The 23,972-nt window shown below is 52.7% G+C and overlaps 1 protein-coding gene across 3 annotated transcripts in view; it reads left to right on the plus strand.

Annotated features, from left to right (window-relative positions):
- SAMD11 (sterile alpha motif domain containing 11) overlaps positions 1–23,972 on the plus strand; it is a 79,160-nt gene that overhangs the window by 10,995 nt on the left and 44,193 nt on the right. For all 3 annotated transcript variants that reach the window (XM_029066709.2, XM_029066711.2, XM_029066712.2), the window contains exon 3: positions 22,128–22,306. In XM_029066709.2, coding sequence (XP_028922542.2) covers positions 22,128–22,306 — 179 coding nt within the window. The remainder of the gene's footprint in view (positions 1–22,127; positions 22,307–23,972) is intronic.

The raw sequence follows: 23,972 nt of genomic DNA on the forward strand, positions 1-23,972 counted from the left end.
GTGGGCAACAGGTTGGAGGGTGGGAGTTAGGCCCCAGCTCACCAGAAAAGTCTTCCTGACGTGTCCTGTGATTTGCGAACTAGGCCCCAGCTCACCAGAAAAGGCTTCCAGATGTGTCCCATGATCTGCCCCACCTGTGTGGGATCTGTGGCCTCCGAGCGTCCCAGGTCACTGGCCGCTGCCCAGGCTCTACCTTCCTGCTGGGGAGGTTGGAGGGGGTCAGGGAAGGGGGAAGCAAACACCCAAAGGCAGAATTTTTCAGCCTTTCTAGAGAATGGAAACATCCCCAGCTAAAGTTTCCCCATGTTCTCAAGACAGGGAAACTTCTGGGCCTGATTTCTGCCCCCTCCTCCCTTCCTGACAGCGGGAGTCATCACAGTGACGGTGCTGCCTGCCTGGCCCGTGAAGTCATCTGGAAGGCACCCCTTTGCCCCGCTGGGGCCCAGTGCTGTTCCAGAACCATCCATAGGTGTCAGGCCTGGGGACTCGGGGGGCTGGACTGGGGGCCATCTACAGGGGCCGTAACTGGGAACCATGACCTGGAGTCAACTGTGGGGACCGTGCCTGAGAGCCTCCTATGGGGGCAGTGATCAGGGCCCATCTGCAGAGGCCATGACCATGAGAAGCAGTGTAGCCTAGTGGATGGAGCGCAGATCTGGATGTCAGAAGGACTTGGGTTCTAATCCTGACTCTGCCAAATGCTTGCTGTGTGACCTTGGGCAAATCACTTAACTTCTCTGTGCCTCAGTTACTTCATCTGTAAAATGGGGATTAAGATTATGACATCCCCCACCTCGCCCAGTGCTCAGAGCAGTACTTGGCACATAGTAAGCACTTAATAAATATCATTATTATTATTTTCATGACCAGAGGCTGTCTGTGGTGCCTGAGACCAGGGGCCATGAGCAGGGGCCATGACCAAGAGCTGTATCTGTATACCAAAAGCAGGGACTACCTTTAGGGGTGGTCAGAGTGTGAGTGTTTTGTACTCAGTGAGCTCCTGCCCAGGGAGGTGACAGTGCGGGTCAGAGCTGAAGCTACAGGGCAGGTGATGATTAAGCTCCAGGTGCCACCGCGCTCTGTGACCAAGTTGCATGGGGCCATGTGATGTTGTGCGGTGTCGTGTGGTGCCACTGTTGTCATGGGGTGTCACTGGTGTTGTTCCTGAGATACCTTCCAGACATCTACAGCTGTCATTATTATTCGTATTATTATTATGGTATTTGCTAAGAGCTTCCTATGTAGCCAGGCACTGTACTAAGCACTGGGGTAGATATAAGCAAAATTGGGTTGAACCCAATCCCTATCCCATGTGGGGCTCACAGTCTCAATCCCCATTTTACAGATGAGGGAACTGAGGCCCAGAGAAGTGAAGTGACTTGCCCAAGGTCACACAGCAGACAAGTGGCAGAGCCCAGAGTAGAACCCATGACCTTCTGACTTCCAGGCCTGTGGTCTCTCCACTACTCCATGCTGCTGTCCTGAGTGTGGGAGCAGGGGAGGGAAGGAAAGGGGCAGGAGTCTATCCCTAGGCAGGGCCAGGTGCTGGGGAACACTGTGGGGAGGGAGGAGGATGGAGTGGTGGGGGGGTAGGAGGAAGAGCCCAAGGGCAGGGTCTAGGGAGTGTGTCAAACAAAGTCCAGATTTGGACTATGAGGTAAATGAGGGGCCTTTGATGGTAAATTGGCCCCCAACCTGGGCAGTTCTATTCTGGGAAGACAGTCCAGAAACTCCTGTAGCCCCTTCAGGATGTGTGAGGAAGGTGCTGAGAGGCAATGTGGTCCAATGAAACCACACAGATCTGAGGCCCAGAAGACCCTGGCTCCCACCATGCCTCTACTTCTAACCTGCTGTGGGACCCCGGGCAAACCACATAACATCACCACAGGCCCTCAGTTTCCTCATCTCTAAAGTGGGGATGTGGTAGCAATCCCTGTCTGTTCGAGGTGGAGTGAGGACAGGATGCGATCGTTGATGTGAAAGCACTTTGGAGCGGAGAGGACAGGATGAGGCAAGTTCAATGTTCCGTGCTATGATTAAAACACATCTTCCAGCACAGATTCCCAGACCCCAAGCGATTCCCAGACCCCAAGCTCCTGCAGGGTCCCAACTTGGAGTCTGGCCAGGGGCTTCCCTCCAGCAGAGAAATGAAGCAACGAAACCTCTCACTCTCCCTTGTTGCTGCCAGAAGGGGCCGGGACTAGACCAACCTTGTCCCCACCGGTCTGGACTGGGACAACCTGACTGCCCTCTGCACCCCAGCTCCGTCCCCGAGACCACCCAGCACCCTCCTTGGCCCATGGCCTCAACCTCCCTCCTTAGCTGGAGGTGGATGGGATGCGGGGTAACACCTAGCGCTGAGGAAGCCGCTTCTGTCACGTTGCCTGAACAACAAGAGTCAGCCCCGAAGGGGTTCCTGCCTGGGGCTCCTGGCTGCAGGATCTTGGCTCCGGTCTCCTGGTCATGGGCTCCTGGCCCAGAGGACCCAGAACAGAGGTTTTGATGAACACCCACAATTAGGAGCTGCTAGGAGAAGGAGGAGTTAATGAATGGAACTGAGAAGCATCAGAGATGAGAAGCAGCATGGCCTAGTGGATAGAGCACAGGCCTGGGAGTCAGAAGGACCTGGGTTCTCATTCCAGCTCCGCCACCTGTCTGCTGTGTGACTGTGGGCAAGTCACTTAACTTCTCTATGCCTCAGTTCTGTAAAATGGGGGTTAGGACTGTGAGCCCTTCCTGGGACAGGGATTGTGTCCAACCTGATTAGCTTATATCTACCCCAGTACTTAGTAAAGTCGCTGGCACATATTAAGTGCTTAACAAATACCTTTAAAAAAAAGTCCTCCTTACCTCTCTGACCTTTGTCCTTCATCTGCTCCTGACATTCTCTCTTCTTCCTGACACATTCCTCGAAAAATGACGATGTCTCCCTGCTGCCCTCTCTTGAGGAATCTTCATCTTCACCCACTCCCATTTCCTGGGGAAAGGGGAAAAAGTCAGCCTGCTTCCCTACCCACAATGTGATCCTCTCTCTATCTTGCCCCCTACTTCTCTCTCCCTCCCCACCCCCCTCTCTGTCTCTCTCTCTCTCTCTCTCTTCCATCTCTACAACTTCTAGTTCCTGTAATCTACCACCCTCCCAGTTCAGAGGGGACAAGCCTCCTCTTCCCCTGTCCCTATTCCGTGTTCTTTTTCTCCTTCCCGACCTCTGATCCTGTCCGACCATTGGGGCCGAGCAGCTGGAGGAGCTGCCTGGGGCTATTTTGCTCAAGCCAGGGTCTCACCCTCCCTGGCTACACATACTCAAGCTGGGAGAATAGCTAGGGGGTCTGGAACAAAGTTGGCCCTGACCAATGCACCTGGGGCCCAGACCAGGGGTCATTTGAGACCCAGCAGGAGTGTGACCCTGGCTGCTGTTTCTGCTGTTCACTAGGAGAACAATGCAGAATGGTGCAGATCCCGAGAGCAGTGCAGATCCCCAGAGCAGTCAACACATGTGGTGGTGGGGAGAAAGAGAGCTGGGAGACATAGGGTTTCCCCAGTGTTGGTGTGACCCATTCCCAGGGTGGAGGTTCAGGGGGTTGAGAAACAGAGCCGAGGTGCCTCTGGGAGAGAATTTGTTCCCATTGCCAAGAAGCGGAGAAAGTTAAAGGAGACCTGTGGTAAGGAGGCAGGGTGAGCCAGATGGACTGTGAACCCAAGGGGATGATAGAAGGCTGGGGTGGCAAAATCGAGAGCCAAAGGCCGATAGAGCACGGGCCTGTGAGTCAGAAGGTCATGGGTTCTGAACCCAGCTTTGCCACTTATCTCTTGTGTGGCTGGGCAACTCACTTCACTTCTCTGGGCCTCAGTTATCTCATCTGTAAAATGGTGATTGAGACAGGGGACAGGGGACGTAGGACAGAGACAATGTCCAACCCAATTTGCTTGTATCCACCCCAGCGCTTAGTACAGTGTGTGGCACACAGCATTATAACAAATACCACAATTATTATTATTATTATTAGGAAGGCCAGGAGAGGCCAGAGCCCTGGGGGACCAAGCAAACAGATAGCCAATGGCAGTGTCCGTCTCGGGGTGTGGAGTCTCTGTGGCAGGCAAACAGATGTGAACAACGGGAGACATCTGGGAAATAGATGTCGTAGGAAAAGGGCAGGGAGCAGTGAGAAGCAGTGGAGGATGGGATGAGGAGCCAAGTCTAGGGTTCACTGGGCAAAGAGGCAGGAGAACAGCTAGGTCTGGGTTCCCACCCCAAGATTCTCACCTGGATGAATCGGGATTTACTCCATGCTCTTTGATGTTTATTGGTAACCAGCCCCTCAAATTCCTTAGACTTTCTGTCCTTCCCTGGCCACCTCGGCCCCTTACCCTGTCCCTGAGTCTAGGCAGCATGGTCCAGTGGGAAGTGCCGGGGTCTGGGAATCAGGAAACCCAGATTCTAATTGCACCTCTGCTGCTGGTTGTCTGTGTGACCTTGAGCGAGTCAGGTAACCTCTCTGGACCTCAGTATCTTTATCTGTAATAGGGGGACAATACTTCCTCTTTCCAGGGTTGTTGTAGGATACAAGGAGGTCATTGGTGTGCTTTGGAGGTATAAAAGTGTCATACAACCTCACCACCTACTACATACTTGAGGTCCCGATCTGCCCCCAGTCTTTTGGGAACGCTGGCTCCTGACTGATGATAATAGTGAAACTGGTTCTCAAATGTAGAAGTTCCTCTGGCTGCCAAAGCCCCCTTCCCCACACCTCATTCCCAGCAGGCACTGGGCCGAGGTTAAAGAAACAGATAATAATAAGAAGAGTCGTGGTATTCAAGTGCTTACAATGCGCCAAGCACTGTCCTAAGCGTTGGGATGCATATAAGCAAATCGGATTGGGCAGAGTCCCTGTCCCATATGGGGCTCACAGTCTCAATTCCCATTTTACAGATGAGGTAACTGAGGCACAGAGAAGTAAAGTGACTTATTGAAGGTCACATAGCAGAGCCAGTATTAGAACCCATGACCTTTTGACTCCCAGGTCTGTGCTCTATCCACTACACCATACTGCTTCTCAACCAATCTAGCCAAGTCATCCCAACTTCCTGCCTCCTACAGCATCAGAATGAATTAAAACTTTTTCCATCTCCAAAAGCCACATTGGGGTGAATTCCCTGGTTCCTCTACCCCCCTCTCCCAAGCAACTACCACTAGGTTTGCCCCACTGCAGCCATCAGCCAATGGATGAGTACAGGAGCACCACCCAGTGTGGACAGCAGGTCAATCCCTGGCCCGGGTTGAGCGGACAGTAGACACTGCTCTCCTTTCTCCTGCACTGGCAGAACAGTCCAGGTGCAGGCTCAGGCCAGGCCCTACTGAGCACTGAGCAGAGTGGAGGTGGGCACCTCCACGGATGCCTGGATGACGCCATCTGAACCCCCTCTGTCCAAAGGTGGCTGCCGGCAGCCCTGGTTGGTTCAGGATGGGCCGAGTCATGCTACAGCTTGAAGTTGGGGTGAGTGATGGGGTTGGGAGTTCTAAAAGTGGATGCATGACCCCCCACAAAACCTCTCTGGGGACCCCAGAGGGAAGGCTAGCCAGGGCTGGAATGGGGATAGGGGATCAGACAGCTTGTTGTCTCTTCATACTGTAATCTTCAGACTACCCCATTCCATTCTATAGGGCTCCTTCTCCTACCCCACCCTGCCCCTGGCTCCCCCCCCAACCCACCCGTGCCCCTGCAGCCCTCGGGAAGGGTCTTGGCACCTTGTCCTCTGTGGGAAATAGCTCCAGCAGGCTCAGCAGTTATAGGGGAGGGTTGGTGGTCCTACATGACTCACAGCCAGCCAGGGGAAAGGGGGAGCTGGCATCTGGAAAGGCGCATGTAGGAGAAGGGATTTCCAGCCCTCTCATGCCCCCAGCCCCCTCTTCACAGCCACCTGATGGACTCTGGCTGAGATCAGGGCTGGGGGTCAGGATGGGGTCAGGCTGGACACAGGACAAGGGAGTTACATATGCCAAATACTGTGCCAAATGTTGAGATAGAAGATAATCAGGTCCCACAAGGGGCTCACTTTCCAAGGAGGAGGGGGAACAGATAGGGAATTCCTATTTTGCAGATGAGATAACTGAAGCACAGAGAAGTTAAGCAACTTGCCCGAGGTCACACAGCAGACAAGTGGAAGAACCAAGACTAGATCCCAGGTTCTCTAACTCCCAGGCCCATGCCCTGGTGCTCTTTCCAGTAGGCCTTGCTGCCTCTCATCTTTATCTGATTTTAAGTTTCCCCTGCTATCCTTGGGGAGATGTCCTGGAGGCAAGAAGAAATATGAGGTGGGAGAGGTAGATTTGGGAATCATCCACATAGAGATAGTAGCTAAAGCCATGGAAATGGATAAGTTCCCCAATCAATCAATCAATTGCATTGATTCGGCACTTACTATGTGCAGGGCACTGTGCTAAATGCTTAGGAAAGTACAAGAGAGTTAAACTACACAATCTGCACCCTCAAGGAGCATACAGTCTATCACAGGAGACAGACACTTAATTCAAATGCAGATAATGGGACAATAGGGTATATAGCAGATGTTCATAAATAGTATGGGGGGGTGGTGAGTACTTGTGTGATTAGGTAGAGATTGGGGCAAATAAAGTAGAGGGGTGAGAGGTGAACTGGGGAAGTCTTGCTGGAGGAGATGTAATTGCAGAGGGGCTTTGAAGGAGGGGAGAACAGTGGTCTGTCAGGAAGGGGAAGGGAATTGCAGGCAGAGGGAAGGGCATGAGACAGAGATTGATGGGATTGAGAGTGCTGGGAAAAACGAGAACCAAAGCAGAGCAAGTTCCTATCACATGTCATTAGCTTGAGAGGATTAAAAGTGTGAGCTGGGGTGTAGTGGGAGAAGAGAATGGATAAGTAGGAGGGAGAGAACTAATGGAATGTCTTACAGCCAGTGGATGGGAATTTCTGATAGTTGCTGAGAAGAATGGGCAACCATCAGAGAGTTTTGAGGAGTGAGGAGACATGGAGGGCAATGGAGGGTCTCCTCCCTCATCGACACCCATGCCCATCACCCCTGCCAATTGTTCCGGACCTTTAACTCTCTCCTTAGGCCCCCTGTTCCTCCCCCTCCCCCATCTCTCACCCCCAATGATCTGGCCACCTATTTCCTCATGAAAATCAACACAATCAGGTCTGAGCTCCCCAAAGTCACCCCTCCGCCTCTCCCCTCCCCCCCACCGACCCTCTCCCCTACTTTCCCATCCTTCCCTCCAGTATCCTCAGAGGAGATCTCCTCCCTCGTCGCAAGTGCCACCCCCTCCACCTGCGCCTCGGACCCCATTCCCTCTCACCTTATTAAAACCATCGCCCCTGCCCTCCTCCCTTCCTTGACTTCTATTTTTAACCACTCAATCTCCAGTGGCTCCTTCCCCTCTGCCTTCAAACATGCCCACGTCTCCCCCATCCTAAAAAAACCCGCTCTTGACCCCACGTCCCCCTCCAGTTATCGCCCTATCTCCCTACTACCCTTCCTTTCCAAAATCCTAGAACGAGTCGTCTACAATCGATGCTTAGAATTCCTTAACTCCCATTCTCTCCTAGACCCCCTCCGATCTGGCTTCCGTCCCCTCCACTCTACCGAGACTGCTCTCTCTAAGGTCACCCGTGACCTCCTTCTTGCCAAATCCAATGGCTCCTACTCCATTCTGATCCTCCTTGACCTCTCTGCTGCCTTTGACACTGTCGACCATCCCCTCCTCCTCCATACCTTATCTCACCTTGGCTTCACGGACTCCGTCCTCTCCCGGTTCTCCTCTCACCTCTCTGGCCGGTCATTCTCGGTCTCCTTCGCTGGAGCCTCCTCCCCCTCCCATCCTTTAACTGTTGGAGTTCCTCAAGGCTCAGTTCTTGGCCCTCTTCTGTTCTCCATTTACACTCACTCCCTTGGTGAACTCATTCGCTCTCACGGCTTCGACTACCATCTCTACGCAGATGACACGCAGATCTACATCTCTGCCCCTGTCCTCTCCCCCTCCCTTCAGGCTCGCATCTCCTCCCGCCTCCGGGACGTCTCCACCTGGATGTCGGCCCGCCACCTAAAACTCAACATGAGCGAGACTGAGCTCCTCGTCTTCCCTCCCAAACCCGGTCCTCTCCCAGACTTCTCTATCACCGTCGATGGCACGACCATCCTTCCCGTCTCTCGGGCCCGCGATCTCGGTGTCATCCTTGACTCGTCTCTCTCGTTCACCTCACACATCCTATCCGTTACCAAGACCTGCCGGTTTCACCTCTACGATATCGCCAAGATCCGCCCTTTCCTCTCCACCCAAACGGCTACCTTACTGTTACGGGCTCTCGTTATATCCTGGCTAGACTACTGCGTCGGCCTTCTCTCTGACCTCCCTTCCTCCTCTCTCGCCCCGCTCCAGTCTATTCTTCACTCCGCTGCCCGGCTCATCTTCCTGCAGAAACGATCTGGGCATGTCACTCCCCTTCTTAAACAACTCCAGTGGTTGCCTATCAACCTCCGCTCCAAACAAAAACTCCTCACTCTAGGCTTCAAGGCTCTCCATCACCTTGCCCCTTCCTACCTCTCCTCCCTTCTCTCTTTCTACCACCCACCCCGCACGCTCCGCTCCTCTGCCGCCCACCTCCTCGCCGTCCCTCGGTCTCGCCCATCCCGCCGTCGACCCCTGGGTCACGTCCTCCCGCTGTCCTGGAACGCCCTCCCTCCTCACCTCCACCAAACTGATTCTCTTTCCCTCTTCAAAACCCTACTTAAAACTCACCTCCTCCAAGAGGCCTCCCAGACTGAGCTCCTCTTCTCCCTCTACTCCCTCTGCCACCCCCCCTTTTACCTCTACTCAGCTAAACCCTCTTTTTCCCCTTTTCCCTCTGCTCCTCCACCTCTCCCTCCCCATCCCCACAGCACTGTACTCGTCCACTCAACTGTATATATTTTCGTTACCCTATTTATTTTGTTAATGAATTGTACATCGCCTCGATTCTATTTAGTTGCCATTGTTTTTACGAGATGTTCTTCCTCTTGACTCTATTTATTGCCATTGTTCTTGTCTGTCCATCTCCCCCGATTAGACTGTAAGCCCGTCAAACGGCAGGGACTGTCTCTATCTGTTACCGACTTGTTCATCCCAAGCGCTTAGTACAGTGCTCTGCACATAGTAAGCGCTCAATAAATACTATTGAATGAATGAATGAATGTTTTGGAAAAATGTTCTGGGCAGTAGAGTGGAGTAGAGACTGTAAAGGTAAGTGGTAGGAGGCAAGGAGGACAGTGAAGAGGCTGATGAAGTAATCAAGATAGGATATGACAAGTGCCTGGGCTAGTGTGGTGCCTATATGGATAGGGAGGAAGGGGCCGATAGTGAAAATGTTATGGAGGAATGAAAGACATGATTTGGCGTCAGACTGAATATGTGAATTAAGAGAGAGGGAAGAGTCAAGGATAATGCCAAGGTTATGGGTTTGAGAGGTGACAAACTAAGAGAGGAAAACCAAGAGAGAACTGTATTGGTGAAATCAAGATTTCCAGGTGTTTCCAGGTAGAGGGAACGATCCATAGTGTCCAAGATGGCTGAGAGACCAAAGAGGATTAAGATAGAGACCATTAGATTTGATGAGGAGGAGGTCGTTGGTGACCTTGGAGAGTACATTTCCAGTCAAGTAAAGAAGGCAGAAGCCAGATGGTAATGGATCAAGCAGGAAATTTGAAGGAAGACGGACAGACAGGGTACTAGTGAAAAGAGCATGGGACATGGAGTCAGAAGACCTCACTTTTAATCCTACTTTGGCCACTAGCCTGCTGTGTGACCTTGTAAAATGAGGCTCCTTCTAGATTAAGAACCCAACCTGGTATAAAGGACTGTGTCCAGCCTGATCTCCTTCTAGATTGAGAGCCCAATGTGGTACAAGGACTGTGTCCAGCCTGATTATCTTGTGTCTGCCTCAGTGCTTAACACAGGCTTAACTCTAAATAAACACCATCGTAATTAGGGGGCCTTGGGATCCAGAGAAGCTTTTTAGTATGGGAGCAATTTGAGCATGTTTGAAGGCACAGGAGGAGTAAGCACTCAATAAATATGATTGATTGGACTGATTGATTGATTCAGAGAGGGAGATATCACAAAGGTGTGCTTTTGTAAAGTGCACAGGGATGTGGTTGGAGGTGCAAGTAGAAGGGGTAGATTTTGAAAGCAGGTGAGAGACATCTTCTTGAGAGATGGCTCAAAAGGATACAATAATTCACAGAGGGTGGGATGGAGTTGCATGGGCAAGGGGGCAGTTTGGGGAGCTCAAGCCTGGTGGTTTCAGTTTGATCAACAATGTAGAAGCCCAGGTAGTCAGGAGCAATGACTGGGGAGTAGGAAGCCACGAGAAGCAGCGTGGCTTAGTGGATAGACCACAGGCCTGGGAGTTGGAAGGACATGGGTTCCAATCCCAGCTCTGCCACGTGTCTGCTGAATGACTTTGGACAAGTCACTTCACTTCTCTGGGCTTCAGTTCCTCATCTGTAAAATGGGAATTAAGACTGTGAGCCCCATGTGGAACAGGAACTATATCCAACCTGATTAATTTGTGTCTACTTCAGTACTTAAAACAGTGCTGGGCACATAGCTTGTTAATACCCTAACAATAATTATCATTATTATTATAAATAATGACTCCAGCAAGAACTTAAAAGTCCTGCCTAGCCTACCCCACTGTCCCCGGGAGCTGTTGGCATAAACTCATCCAGTGCTGAGCTCTGCTTGCCATCCCTCTGTCCCTCTGCTCCTTCCTCCCTCCATCCTCCACTCGCTCTCTCCCTCCCTCCCCCACCTCCCTCCTTCAACTTCTCCCATCCTTTCTCCCTCTCTCCCTCTGCCCCTTCCTCCATCCCTCCCTCCATCCCCTTTCTCCATCCCTCGCAGCCGCCTCCTGGGCCACCCTGCCTCCAGGACCAAGTCTCCTTGTGTGTGTGTGACTCCAAACTGTTTGTTACATGGAAAACAACGCCATCCATGTGGGAAATAACCATAAATGTTCATTATTTGTACAGGAAAATCAATTTGTAGGCCAATTGATCAAATAAAGTAATGCAATTTGCTGGAGATCCCCCAGGTTTGGCAGGCGATCTGCCAGCAGCCGCCCGGCAGGCCTGATTCCCAGATGGGGGCAGGGGCCGGGGCCAAGCGGGAGCTTGGGAGTGGTAGACAAGGCCAGGGGGGTGGGACAGGCCCCCAAGCACCACAGAAAACTAAGTTTGGAGGCAGGCGGGGGCTGCCTCGTGACCCCCAATGAGGATCGGGTGTCACTTAGAATCCACTTGGAGGGCAGAAAAGAAGCCAAATATGCTATTCACACCCCGCCTCGCCCTTTCCCACCACCAAGGCCAAGCCCAGCAGGAACACGTGAAAGACTCCCGCATTACACCATCATGATTCATGATGACATAATACACTGTGTTGAGCAGGAGAATAGGAGAGCATTTCTGAGCCCCGCCCCCACCGTGCCCTTGTGCCTACCCCTCAGCTGAACCGCCCAGACAGTTCTGCTCCAAATCACCAACTGCCACCCCATTCATGGCTCACTTTGTCATGCCACTATTCTTGAGAAGGAAAGCAACACACCCACCTTTAAGAGAAATCCCAAACCTGCCATCTAGGAGAAAGGTTGTGAGCAGTGTCATGTTTGGAAAGCCCACTAGGTTGGGCTGAGGCAGTGATTTCCTTTGTTTTTGCTCACTGTTTGAACCAGGGAGGACCCTGAGGCTGGGTGATCCAGAGGTAGGGGTAGTCCCAAGGGATGGGATCCAGAGGTGGGAGGGTTCTCAAGGCTGTGGGATTTAGGGGTAATGGTGTCCCAGTGGATGGGTTCCAGGGGTGGGGCTTCCCTTTCTTTCTTTCCCCTACTCCCTTGTTCCCTGGGCCTTCTGCCTAGGACTCTGCTTGCCCTTCTGTTTGCTTCTCCCTCCCCCACTTCCCAATCAATCAATCATCTGTATTAGGGTTTACTTTATGCAGAGCACTGTACTAAGCACTTGAGAGAGTACAGTAGAATGGGAAAACACAATTTCTGCCCTCAGGGAGCTTTTAGTCTAATGGAGAAAATAAAAGAATTTACAGATAGGAGGAAAAACAGAATGGGGAGACAGATATAATAATTATGGTATGTGTTAAGTGCTTACTACGGGCCAAGTACTGTTCTAAGTACTGGACTAGATACAAGGTAATCAGGTTGTCCCACGTGGGGCTCACAGTCTTAATCCCCATTTTACAGATGAGGTAACTGAGGCACAGAGAAGTTAAGTGACTTGCCCAAGGTCATACAGCAGACAAGTGGCTGAACCGGCATAAGCTTAAAAGAGTGGAGTGTCAATTAATCAATCATATTTATTGAGTGCTTACTGTGTACAGAGCACTATACTTAGTGGTTGGGAGAATACAATACAACAGAGTTGGTAGACACATTTCCTGCCCATGAGGAACTCACGGTCTAGAGGGCGAGATGTTAAATGAATAAATTACAAGTGTGTACATAAGTGCCATGGGGCTGAGAGTGGGGTGAATATCGAGTGCTTAAAGGGTAAAGATCCAGGTGCCTAGGTAATGCAAAAGGGAGAGGAAGCAAGGGAAAAGATGGCTTAGTCGGTCAAGGCCTCTTGGAGGAGTTGTGATTTTAATAAGTCTTTGAAGGTGGGGAGCATAGTGCTCTGTCATATTATGAACGGGGAGGGAGTTCCAGGCCTGAGAGAGAATATGGGCAGAGGGTGAGTGGTGAGATAGATGACATCAAGGTACAGTGAGTAGGTTGGTGTTAAAGGAGTGAAGTGAGCAGCCTGGGCTGATGAGGAACTTAGTAAGAAAAGGTGGGAGGGGGAGCGCTCATTGAGTGCTTTCAAGCCAATGGTAAGGAGTTCCTCTTTGATGTGGAGGTGGATGGCAACTATTGGAGATTCTTGAGAAGTGGGGAGACATAGACCAAACATTGTTTTAGAAAAATTATGTGTGAAGCAGAATTAAGTATGGACTGAAGTGGGGAGAGACAGGAGGCAGGGAGGTCAGTGAGGAGATTGATGCAGAAGTCAAGGCAGAATAGGACAAGTGCTCGGATCAGCATAGTAGCAGTTTGGATGGAGAGTAAAGGTCAGATTTTAGTAATATTGTGAAGGTCAAACTGACAGGATTTGGTGACCGATTGAATTTGTGCGTTGAATGGCATAGATGAGTCGAGGATAATGCTAAGGTTATGGGCTTGTAAGACAGGGAGGATAGTGGTGCTGTCTTCAGTGGTGGGAAAGAAAGGGGAAGGATAGGATTTGGATAGGAAAAGGAGTTCTGAGGTGTCTCCAGGAAATCCAAGTAGAGATGTTCTGAAGGAGGAAACGCTAGACTTCAGTGAAGGAGAGAGAGAAAAACTGGATAGGTAGATTTGAGAATCATTTGCAGAGAGATGTGAAGAGATGGAAGTTGAAGCCATGGGAGCGAATGCATTCTCCAAGGGAGTGGGAATAGGTGGAGAATAAAAGAGGACCCTGAAATGACCTTTGAGTGACTCCCTCTGTTAGAGGGTGGAAGCCAAATAGGACCCTGTGAAAGAGACTGAGAAGCAGTAGTCAGAAAGATAGGAGAACCAGGAGAAGACAGCATCAGTGAAGCCAAAGTTGGATATTGTTTCAAGGAGGAAGGGGTGGGCCACAGAATTGAAGGCAGCTGAAAGGTAGGTCAGGAAGTAGGTAAGTCTACATTCATGTTCAGAAGAGCTACGGTTGGTTGGGAGTGCATCAGTGTGGAGATGGTTCAGAAGTGCTAAGATGGGTAGATTTGATCAGCAGAGAAAAAAAATTAATTGGAAGCAGTCTCCTAGAAGAGGGGGGGATTTAAGAAGGACTGTGGCCTGGAGACTTTGATCAGAGATGGCATTTCAAGCAGGAGGAAGGACATGAGCAAGGGGCCAGAGGGAGTAGGAACAGTGGGACACCACTACAAGGAACAGTGAGTAGGATGGCTTGAGAGGAATGAAGAGTGCAATCTGGGATCTAGTGGGAGAAGACAGTGGATAAGTAGGAGTAGGAGAGAGCTGCCTTAAAGCCAATGGTCAGGAGTTTCTTCTTGATGCAGAGAGGTATGGGTAAGCATTGAAGATTTTGGAGGAGTGGGGAGATATGCACACCAAGATGTTTTTGGAAGATGATCTGAGCAGTAGAGTGAAGTGTAGACTAGAAAGGGGAGAGATTGGAGGGAGCAAATTCAATGAGGAGGCTGAGACAGTGGTCTATTCAGGCTCTCCTCTCCTTTCCCCACTTCCTCTTCTCCTCTCTTTTCCTATCATCTCTCTTCCTTCCCTTCTCCATTAAGGTTGTGGGAAGGTTGTTATCCAGAGGAGTACGGTGTTAGGGAAGAAGCCTGGAGAGCAAAAGGGCAAGCATCCGGAGAGCCATGGTGACATGGTGGTGGGGGACCAGGAGATTTGAATCTGGGTTACTCTGGTTGCCCTGGGTTGCTCTCTAGTCTGTAAGCTCATTGTGGGCAGGAAATGTGTCTATTTATTTTTATATCCCAAGTGCTTAGTACAGTGCTTTGCACATAGTGAGTGCTCAATAAATATGAATGAATGAGTGAAAGAATAGAGAGTGGGGGGAGAGAAGAGGTCAGTGCCTGGGAGCCACAGTGTGGGTAGAGATGAGGGAGTAGGGGTTTGCTATCTGAGGGGGCCTAGTTTGGCGTAGGGAAACAGAGGTCAGTGTCAGAGGGCCATAACAGCAGGAGGTGGCAGACCATGGATCACTATCTGTGGACCGTGGGTTGGGGTGCCAGGGTGCAGGGAATATGAATCTGCAGGGATGTTACGTTTAGGACATGTCGCCCTGCTGTTGCACATCTTTCTCTGCATCAAATACTCATCACCATTGGCTTTAAAGCAGTCCACCACCTTGCCCCCTCCTACCTAACCTCACTACTCTCCTTTAACAACCCAGCCCATACACTTCACTCTAGTGCTAATCTTCTTACTGTACCTTGTTCTCTCCTATCTCGCAGCCGCAGCAGATCCCTAGCCCATGTCCTGCCTCTGGCCTGGAACGCCCTTCATCCTCAAATCCCTCAGACATTTACTCTCCCCCCCCACAGCCCTTCAAAGCTTTACTGAAGGCACCTCTCCTCCAAGAGGCCTTCCCAGACTAAGCCCCCCCTTTCCTCATCTCCCACTCCCTTCTGCGTTGTCCTGACTTGCTTCCTTTACTCTTCCCCCACCCCCAGCCCCACAGCACTTAAGTACATATCTGTAATTTATTCATTTGTATTGATGTCTGTCTCCCCACCTCTCAACTATAAGCTCGTAGTAGACAGGGAATGTGTCTGTTTATTGTCATATTGTACTCTTCCAAGAGCTTAGTACAGTGCTGTGCACACAGTAAGCACTCAATAAATAGAGAAGCAGCGTGGCTCAGTGGAAAGAGCACGGGCTTTGGAGTCCAAGGTCATGGGTTCGAATCCTGGCTCGGCCACTTGTCAGCTGTGTGACTTTGGGCAAGTCACTTCACTTCTCGGTGCCTCAGTTACCTCACCTGTAAAATGGGGATTAAGACTGTGAGCCCCACGTGGGACAACCTGATTCCCGTGTCTACCCCAGCGCTTAGAACAGTGCTCGGCACATAGTAAGCGCTTAACAAATATCGACATTATTAAATATGATTGAATTAATGAATGCTATGGGTGGGGGGACCACAGTGTTGGGGGACAGTGGATCAGGAGGTATGGGGAGGGGTGCTGGACCCATAGTTGTCCAGGACATGGCCCCTCATCCAGAGTCTGGGGCTGGGGCGAATCCAGCCCGTCTGCCCGCCTCCCGCCAACCGTAGTCAGAGTGTCTGGAGTCTCCGGGCCATCTCGGGGCTTTTGCATTTCAGTCAATTAGGCAGGTCCTAGGGGAGTGTGGGCAACAGCCGGAGTTTCCAGAACAGCCCCTAGCGGGAGGACAGGCCAGTCACTCAGATCCAACCAGCTGCAGGGAAGATCTGCCGAGTCTGACGGCCTTGGCTCTGGCCGCTACCCCTGCCCTTGCCCTTGGTCTCTAGCCCCAGCCTCAGCCCCATTCCCAGCAGAAGGGATCATAGATCATAGCTTGGGGAGAAGAAAGTTGTGGCAACTGTAACCATGGGCTCCTCACCTCATCACTTCCTCCAAAGCCCCTTGACTGTAGCGCCTTCTCCACAGGCCCACAGTCCCAGTCCTGAGTTCCCCTGCCCCTCCTCCATGCCCAACTCGCCCTCCTGAGCCCTCTTCACTATGGAGAATGAGCATAGGCTTGGCTATCCTCAATCAGTCAGTCATCAGCATCTTCGGGCACCCACTCTGCACAGAACATTGCTCCGGGTGCCAATTGTGCACAAAGCACTGTTCCAGGAACTTGGGAAAGTACAATAAAAACAGAAGACGCAGGCCCTGCCCTCAAGGAATTGACTGTCTAATGGGGGAGGTCTATCAGAAGGAGGAATGATATTTGCCGAGGTTCTCTGGGTGCAACCACACTGTGCTGAGCTCTTGGGAAAGTACAACAGATGCATGACGTTCCCCATTCACAAGAAGCTTTCACTCTAAAAGGAGAGATAGACATAAAATATTTACAAGCAGGTATTCACAGATAGTTCCAGGTTCATCTTGCACACCCCCTTCCTAAACTCCTTTCTAAACTCCTCTAAACCCTTCCTTCTCAGCCTGTGTCTTTCCAGATTTGAGGGTCCTGGTCCTCTCCATCTGCTCCCTATCTGTTTGCTTAGAACAGTGTTCTGCACATAGTAAGTGCTTAACAAATACATTATTATTTATTTTAATGTTGTCTCCCCCTGTAGGCTGTAAGCTCCTGGAGGGCAGGGATCATGTCTACTCTATTGCATTGTATTTTCCCAAGCACTTAGTACAGCATAGTCTGCTTGGCCTAGTGAATAGAGCATGGGCCTGGGAGTGCCACTTCTCTGCTGTGTGACCTTGGGCAAGTCACTTAATTTCTCTATGCCTCAGTTACCTCATCTGTAAAATGGAGATTAAGAGTGTGAGCCCCGTTTGGGACATGGACTGTGTCCAACCCAATTATCTTGTATCTACCTGAGCGTTTAGTGGCATGCCTGGCATATAGGAAGCATTTAAAAGACCTTTTTTTTAAAAAAGCACTCAATAAATACTGTTGATTGATTGCTCCCATACAGAAGCTGCCCCATCTACCTGAGCATCCTGGTTGCCCTGCCCTGTCCTTCCCCGAGCCTTCTGCCTTCCCAAATTGGGCAGCTAGAGCTGCCTACTGTTGTCGACTGGTGGGGCAGAGTGGGGCAGTTGGTGTACTCTGGAGTCAGAGCTGGGTCCTGCCCTGTCCCTTCCGGTGGGGCCGGCTCTCTTGAGCCCTCTGGGCACTACTGCCCGCTGCCCCCGAGGGATGCAGGGAACCATTAGCAACAACTGCTACCTCTTGGTGCAGCCAGTGGCCTGGGATCCAGGGGAGAGCTGGTCACCTGGAGAGGGCACCAGTCATTCAGTTCATCAATTGTATTTATTGAGCACACAGTAGTGTGCAGAACTCTATAGTAAGCACTTGGGAGAGTACATGGACCAGTGGCAAGAGCACGGGCTTGGGAGTCAGAGGATGTGAGAAGCAGTTCTCTTAGTGGAAAGAGCATGGGTTTAGGAGTCAGGGGTTATGAGGTTAATAATAATAATGTTGGTATTTGTAAAGCGCTTACTATGTGCCGAGCACTGTTCTAAGCGCTGGGGTAGACACAGGGGAATCAGGATGTCCCACGTGGGGCTCACAGTCTTAATCCCCATTTTACAGATGAGGTAACTGAGGCACAGAGAAGTTAAGTGACTTGCCCACAGTCACACAGCTGACAAGTGGCAGAGCTGGGATTCGAACTCATGACCTCTGACTCCAAAGCCCGTGTTCTTTCCACTGAGCTATGCTGCTTCTCTATGGTTATGAGTTCTAATCCTGGTCCCATCACTCATCTGCTGTGTGACCTTGAGCAAGCCACTTAACTTCTCTGTGCCTCAGTTACTTCATCTGTCAAATGGGGATTAAGACTGTAAACCCCTAAGTAGGGCAACCTGATTACCTTTATTTACCCCAGCATTTAGAACAGTGCTTGGCACATAGCAAATGCTTAACAAATACCATGACAATAATAATAATACAACAGCAGTAAACAGACACATTTCCTGCCCATAATGAACTTACAGTCTAGAGTGGGAGACAATTACTAGAAATAAATAAACTACAGTCTTTGGGCAGTGGAGGGGGCGAGGGAGGGGCGGGTGATGGCCAGAAGATGTGGGGTGGGGTCTCCTTCCCCCGGATGGGAGAGAGGGACTGTTTCTAGTCCTAGTTTCATTAATCTAAAACGACCACCCTCCGTGGCCGTTCGCTGGCAGCCCATACCGTTCCCGGCCGAGCCTCACGGGCTGGGGAGAGGAACCGGAATCCCCGGGAGATTCATCGTGGGGGGAGAGTCGTGCCTGTAACGGCGGAGCGAGGGGAGGTGGCCTCTGATGAGCCCGTCCCCGGGGCCCGGGCTGAATTTCCAGGCCCAGGCCCAAGTCCAACCCAGCTCCGGACCGGGTGGCGCCCCGCCGGGGTCTGCGGCCTCCCGTGGCCCGAGGGGGGACCCCCCATCCCCGCCAGCTCTGGCCGCCCCCGCCGCCCCCCGGCCCAGCCTGTGAGGTCTCGGCTGTAGCTCCCGGGCTCCTGCCTCATCTTTTATTCATCAGCTCATTACCGCAGCCCGGGGCCAGCGAGGGTGGCGGGGAGCGAGGCCGGGGCCAGTCGGGAGCTGGGATCCGTGCCCTCGTTTGAGCTCAGAGCTGGCAGGTGTGGGCTGAATTCGGGATTTTCCAGGGAGGCAATGAGCACGGCGGCCCCGCCGCCGCCCTCCAGCAGGTAATGAAGACCCAGGGGAGCCCAGCAGCTAATTCTGGAACAGCACTGACCGTCCTTGACTGTTTACGCTAATCCCAGCCCTGCCTGTCTCCCTGGCCCAGGGTCCGGGAGTGGGGGGGGGCGAGTCGGGGTGGGGGAGGTGGAAGGAGGGAATCTTGGGCCTGCTGAGGTCTGTTAGGTAATTCATTTCCTTAATGAAAACCCATCCGCTCTGGCTTTTTTTTTTATGATTATTAAACCAACCTGATATTTGGAGCTCCAAAAACCAGTTAATCAGCTACACTCCAAACCCTCGCGCTTCTGTGGCAGGGAGGGGCAGGGGTCTGGTGGGGCGTCTTTCTGCTCAGAAGGAACTGATTCTGCATCCTGGCCTTATTCGCCCGACTGCCAGCCGCCCCTCGCTATTGCTCGAGCACTCGCCTCTCACCTCACGAGAGTGGTCAGGACGTGGCGGTGCCCACGGCCCCACACAGCCGACGGAATCCGTTTGCGTGCTCTTTTCTGGAGTTGTTTCATTCCGCAGAACAAATTCCTGGAGCTCACAGCGGCTGAGTCGAATCTGTCCCGGACCTGGATCATTTTACACTTGGTTTTTCCACTCTTTTACACATTTTTGAGCTTCAGATTTATCTGTGAATATGTGTGCTTGGATATGCGTTGGGTGTGTATGTTGTAAGCGTGCATGTGCCAGTGGGTGGGCATTGAATGCGTGTGTGTGTGTATATATAAGAGCATATGTATGGGTGTGCATGTGTAGGTTGTATGTGCATATGGGAGGGGACTGTGATAGGGGTGCTTCTGTTTGGGGGTGGGAAGGACTGTCGTCATGAGAAAGTCCACCTTGGCTCTCTCAAGTAGTTGGGGACGTTTCCACCCGCCATTTCTTTGTGCCACCCAGTTGCTGCCGAGAAGAGGGGAGCTAGAAGAAGAGGGAACAGAGAGGGGAAAGGGAAAGAGGAATGGAGGAGAGAAAGAAGGAGCTTTCTGAACCTCAACTGTTCTACTGTCACTGTCTCGGCCCCTGGGCTAGGGTCCTCCCTTCACAACCCGTCTGTCTTTGTCCCCCTCCCCCCATTTCCTTCCCGGATGGTCCAGCTGTTCTCCAGCTGAAAGCTCGCACGGCGACTCGTCTCCATCCCAGAGCAGAAAACGAAGGACCAGTGGGAAAGGCGGGGGTGGGGAATTGGAGGAGCGCAGTTTGGGCCATACTGTCCCCAAGTCTGACCCTCGGGGTTCCCAGACCCAGCGCTGTCCTCTCGGACACCCCCTTCAGATCCCCAGAAAGGCCTGGCCGATCCTGAACGGGGTCGGACTTGGTCCTAACTTCGGCGTCTCCCGCTCGGGGTCCCTCCACCCCTCGGCCTATTGAGGACCTCGGGTCAGAACCTGCCCCCAGAACCACCGGCCCTCTGGCCACCTCGGGCACAGAATCCGGAGAGCGAGAGGGCGCGGTATTGAGGGGGAGGGTCTGGCTTGTGGTTTCCGCCGAGCCGGAGTGGTGGGCTGAGGGTCGTTCCTCTTTCAACCAGACTCGCGGCCTCCACCGTCTTGCGGCTTCGCAAAGCCAAAACCGAGGCCGGGCGCGGGCCAGGGCCTCGAGGCCCAGGTCCTGCCTGTTTCGAGGGGCAGCCCCCCTGGAGACACCGATCTCACTAGGCTGCCAGCGACCTGAAATTTGCATTTGTAATTGACAGCTCATTAACGGCTCATTAGGAGCGGTTAGAGCCATCTGGAGCGAGAATCCCAGCCGCAGCGCAGCGGGCCGGACGGCTTGAGGGAGCGGAGAAGGAGGGGGCGGAGAGCATCGCCGTAGGAGCGGGAGGGGTCTCGGGCTCCTGGACCCTATTCGTGGGGGTGGGAAGGGAGAAGAGAGTGGGTGGAGAAACTCCCTGGCCTTCTCTTTGACCTCCTGATCGCTCCTAACCACCGCCTTTCCCTCCCCCGCTCCAAAATAACCCTTCTGCCATCTAGAAGAAGCTTGCCCCAGACTCAGGGCAGGAATAGAAATCAGTCTGCGAGAAAATTTTCCAGGAGCATCCATCCCGTCCAAACCCGAGGCCAGAGAGCAGACAGCAGGCACCTTCCTAGGACAGGAAAAAAGGCAGGATAAGGCGGTGGAAGTTTTGCCGTTTGAACGGGTTTATATGAGCATAGGGCTCTCTCGTGGGCTGGTGGAGAAGCCATAACACAGCGGGAAGGGAGAGACACGATGGAGGGTGAAACACACGACATGAATGGGAGAAGGAGTTCCCAAATCCCGGGAGAGAGAGGACGGTGAAGGCAAACCGATCTTGCTTCTTTGGAATGCAGAGTTCAAGCCCCCAGACCAGAGAGAAACTCCTGGAATCCAGGGTTGACGTTATTGCCGAATCCCCAAAGACCAAGACTCCCTTCAGGAAGTCGAAGGAGGAGGCGAGGGCTCCCAGGCTGCCCCAAATCAGGGAGATGATGGGGGGAGTTTGCCCTGGATTGGGCCCTGAGTCTTGGAAAATGTGATTTTAGGGTAAAGGATGGGGAGCTAGTAGGCTGGGGCTGGGGCTGGGCCTGGGTGAAGGGCAATCTGGGGCCTGGAGACTGCAGGAGCCAGGAGTAAAGTGGGCATTGGGGCAGCTGGGAGGGCCAGTTGGAGTTGTTCAGATCGTCCAGGCATCCGAGCTGACGTTATAGCCCGATGGGTCAACACTGCCTGAACTCTCTTCACCATTCCCCTCCTCTACCAGGGGCCTTGGGGGCCTTGGCCAGGATCGGGGTGCTTCTCAAGCCACGGGGAGGAGGACAGGAGTAGTAGCAACATTTCATTAGTCCGCCGCAGCTGGGTGGTGTCCAGCGAGGGTCCCGAGCTGGGCATGGCTCCTCTGGGAGGAGAGAATGGGCTGATTGGGTGTCAGAGTCAGGCAGAGCTGGTCACCCCAGGGGCTGCAGCCCAAAATGCCCCAGAGGGTTGAGGGGCCGCTTGGCTGACTCCCGGCTGGGGCAAAGCGGTGGGCATGCTCTGCCCCCCAGCTGGCTGGTACGGGAGGGGTTTTCTGAGGCCAGGGCAGGCTCACTGTGCCCCCCACAGACCTGATGGGATCACATTCCAGGGAGGCCAGAACCCAGAGGGAGCCTGGTGGAGATGTGGCTCTGGGAGCCCTGTTTGGCTCCCGATGCCTCAGGAAGGGAGCCTTCCAGATGTGCACCCGGCTCAGTCCCTTCTCTCACTGCTGTCCCTCTCCCTCCCAGAACCGGGGGCGGCTGGCGGAGAAGAGGACGGTCCCCTTGCCCCCGACCAGGCTCCCGAAGAGAGAGCTGGCTGCCGTCTTCTCACACAGCGACGACAGCGACGACAGCAGCAAAACCCTCGCCCGGCGGGCGGAGGTCAAGCAGGAGGACGACCTGCACATCAGTATCATGAAGAGAAGGTACTGTCCCCCGGGAGAGGCAAGGAGATCCCACCCCAGTCAGCCAGACAGAACCCTTGACCGCTGGTCAGCGAACATTAGGCCGTGCGATCGCGGCTGGTAGCAATGTATGTTTGGGGGCCGAAATCAGGGCCGCCCTGGGCCTTGGCAAATCAGGGGTCTCTCGTTGTTTTGGGGAGATTGAGATGCTGGTGGATTGTGGCCGGTGAGGAAGAGTTGAAAAAGGAATCAGCAAAGGACCCCTCCTCCATAGCCGTGTATCCAGGATCTGTTTCTTACTTGATCCAGTTGTGGATAGGGAATGTGTCTACCAAGTGTTATGTTGTACTCTCCCAAGCGCTCATTGATTGATTCCCTTGTGTGGCTTTAGTTGGGCCTGCAGGTCTGGGTTTCACTCTCATGATGGAGGGAGCACAGAAAATCAGTTTCTGCAGGGGCTATTGTGCCCACTCCCTTCAACCCCTCTGCCGTGCCAGTGCATCCCCTTTCCCCCCGCATTCCACGCCCACGTACATCACTGCAACACACGATCCCACCTGCCTCCAAGGCACAGACTGGCTTGGGCTTCTGGAGTAGCTGCTAACAACAGGAAAAACTGAAGCCCTTTGACTCTTCTTTCCGGAATATGCATTTCTTGCGTGGGCACAGAGCTGTCTGGGGCAGAGGCCAGCAGGAAGAGAGCACCAGGTGGACAGGGGGAGGTGCAGACCCAGCCTGGTGCTGGAAGATCCACTGAGCTGCCCACTCCACTCTCTTCCCTGGCCTCTCCAAAGGAGTTCCAGGCCAGGAGTGGGGATAGACATGCTGAGGGTCGGGTAGGACACCCCAAATTCTGCCAAATCACAAAGCTGGGCATTTGTTATTGGGAAGAAAATGACATAATCTATATTTAATTGGTATGAAGGGCCCAAAACATTCATCCTCAAACTTGGAGGAAAGCAGCAAAATCTGGGACCACCCTGCTGGCCTCCTCCCGCCTGGCCAGTCTCACCGTGGCCCCCCCTCAACTTTTCCCATTCTAGGGAAGGAACCAGGTTTGGATAATGTTGACTCCTCTTTCCCAAGTTGGGTTTTGGCTGAGGGAAGGAGAGATGCTTTTAGTGGCTTCAGAAATGAGCCAATTGAGGACCAGGGGTGTCGCCTGCTTCCTAGGGTCATGCTCTTCCCCCAGACCTGTTCAGGTTGTCTGGGGCAGCCTAAGTCTGGGCCTGCGGGGTCAACTCTTTGTTGGGTGCACCAGAACTGACTGCTTTCCTGTGTTGCATGAGGTGGAAATGGGCAGACTCAGATGCTGGCCTGCTTACAGACGCCCCTGGAGAGTGCAGGGCAGGAGAGAGGATTCCAGGTGACTTGGTAAAGTGGGAAACTCCCAAACATGGGGTGAAGTTTAGTGGGGTAAGCAACGACACAACCTAAACTCAAGAGAGGGGTCGTCGGTCTGGTGCAGGTATGTTAAAGTAGAAGGAGAACTGGGGCAACGGCCCAGCCCCAGCTGGGAGGTTTGGCCATGAGGCAGCTGAGGGAGCTGAGGTATCAGGGTAACAGTCTGGAGGTGCAAAAACAGACCCTGGGTTCCAGGTTCAAACAAGCCCCTGTAATGGGATGTGGAGACACCTGAGAGGGTCTGAAGATTAGGGATGGAGTGATAGAGGGGGCAGAAAACTGG

This window comes from Ornithorhynchus anatinus, chromosome 5, assembly GCF_004115215.2.
Source record: "Ornithorhynchus anatinus isolate Pmale09 chromosome 5, mOrnAna1.pri.v4, whole genome shotgun sequence".
Lineage (NCBI taxonomy): Eukaryota > Metazoa > Chordata > Mammalia > Monotremata > Ornithorhynchidae > Ornithorhynchus > Ornithorhynchus anatinus.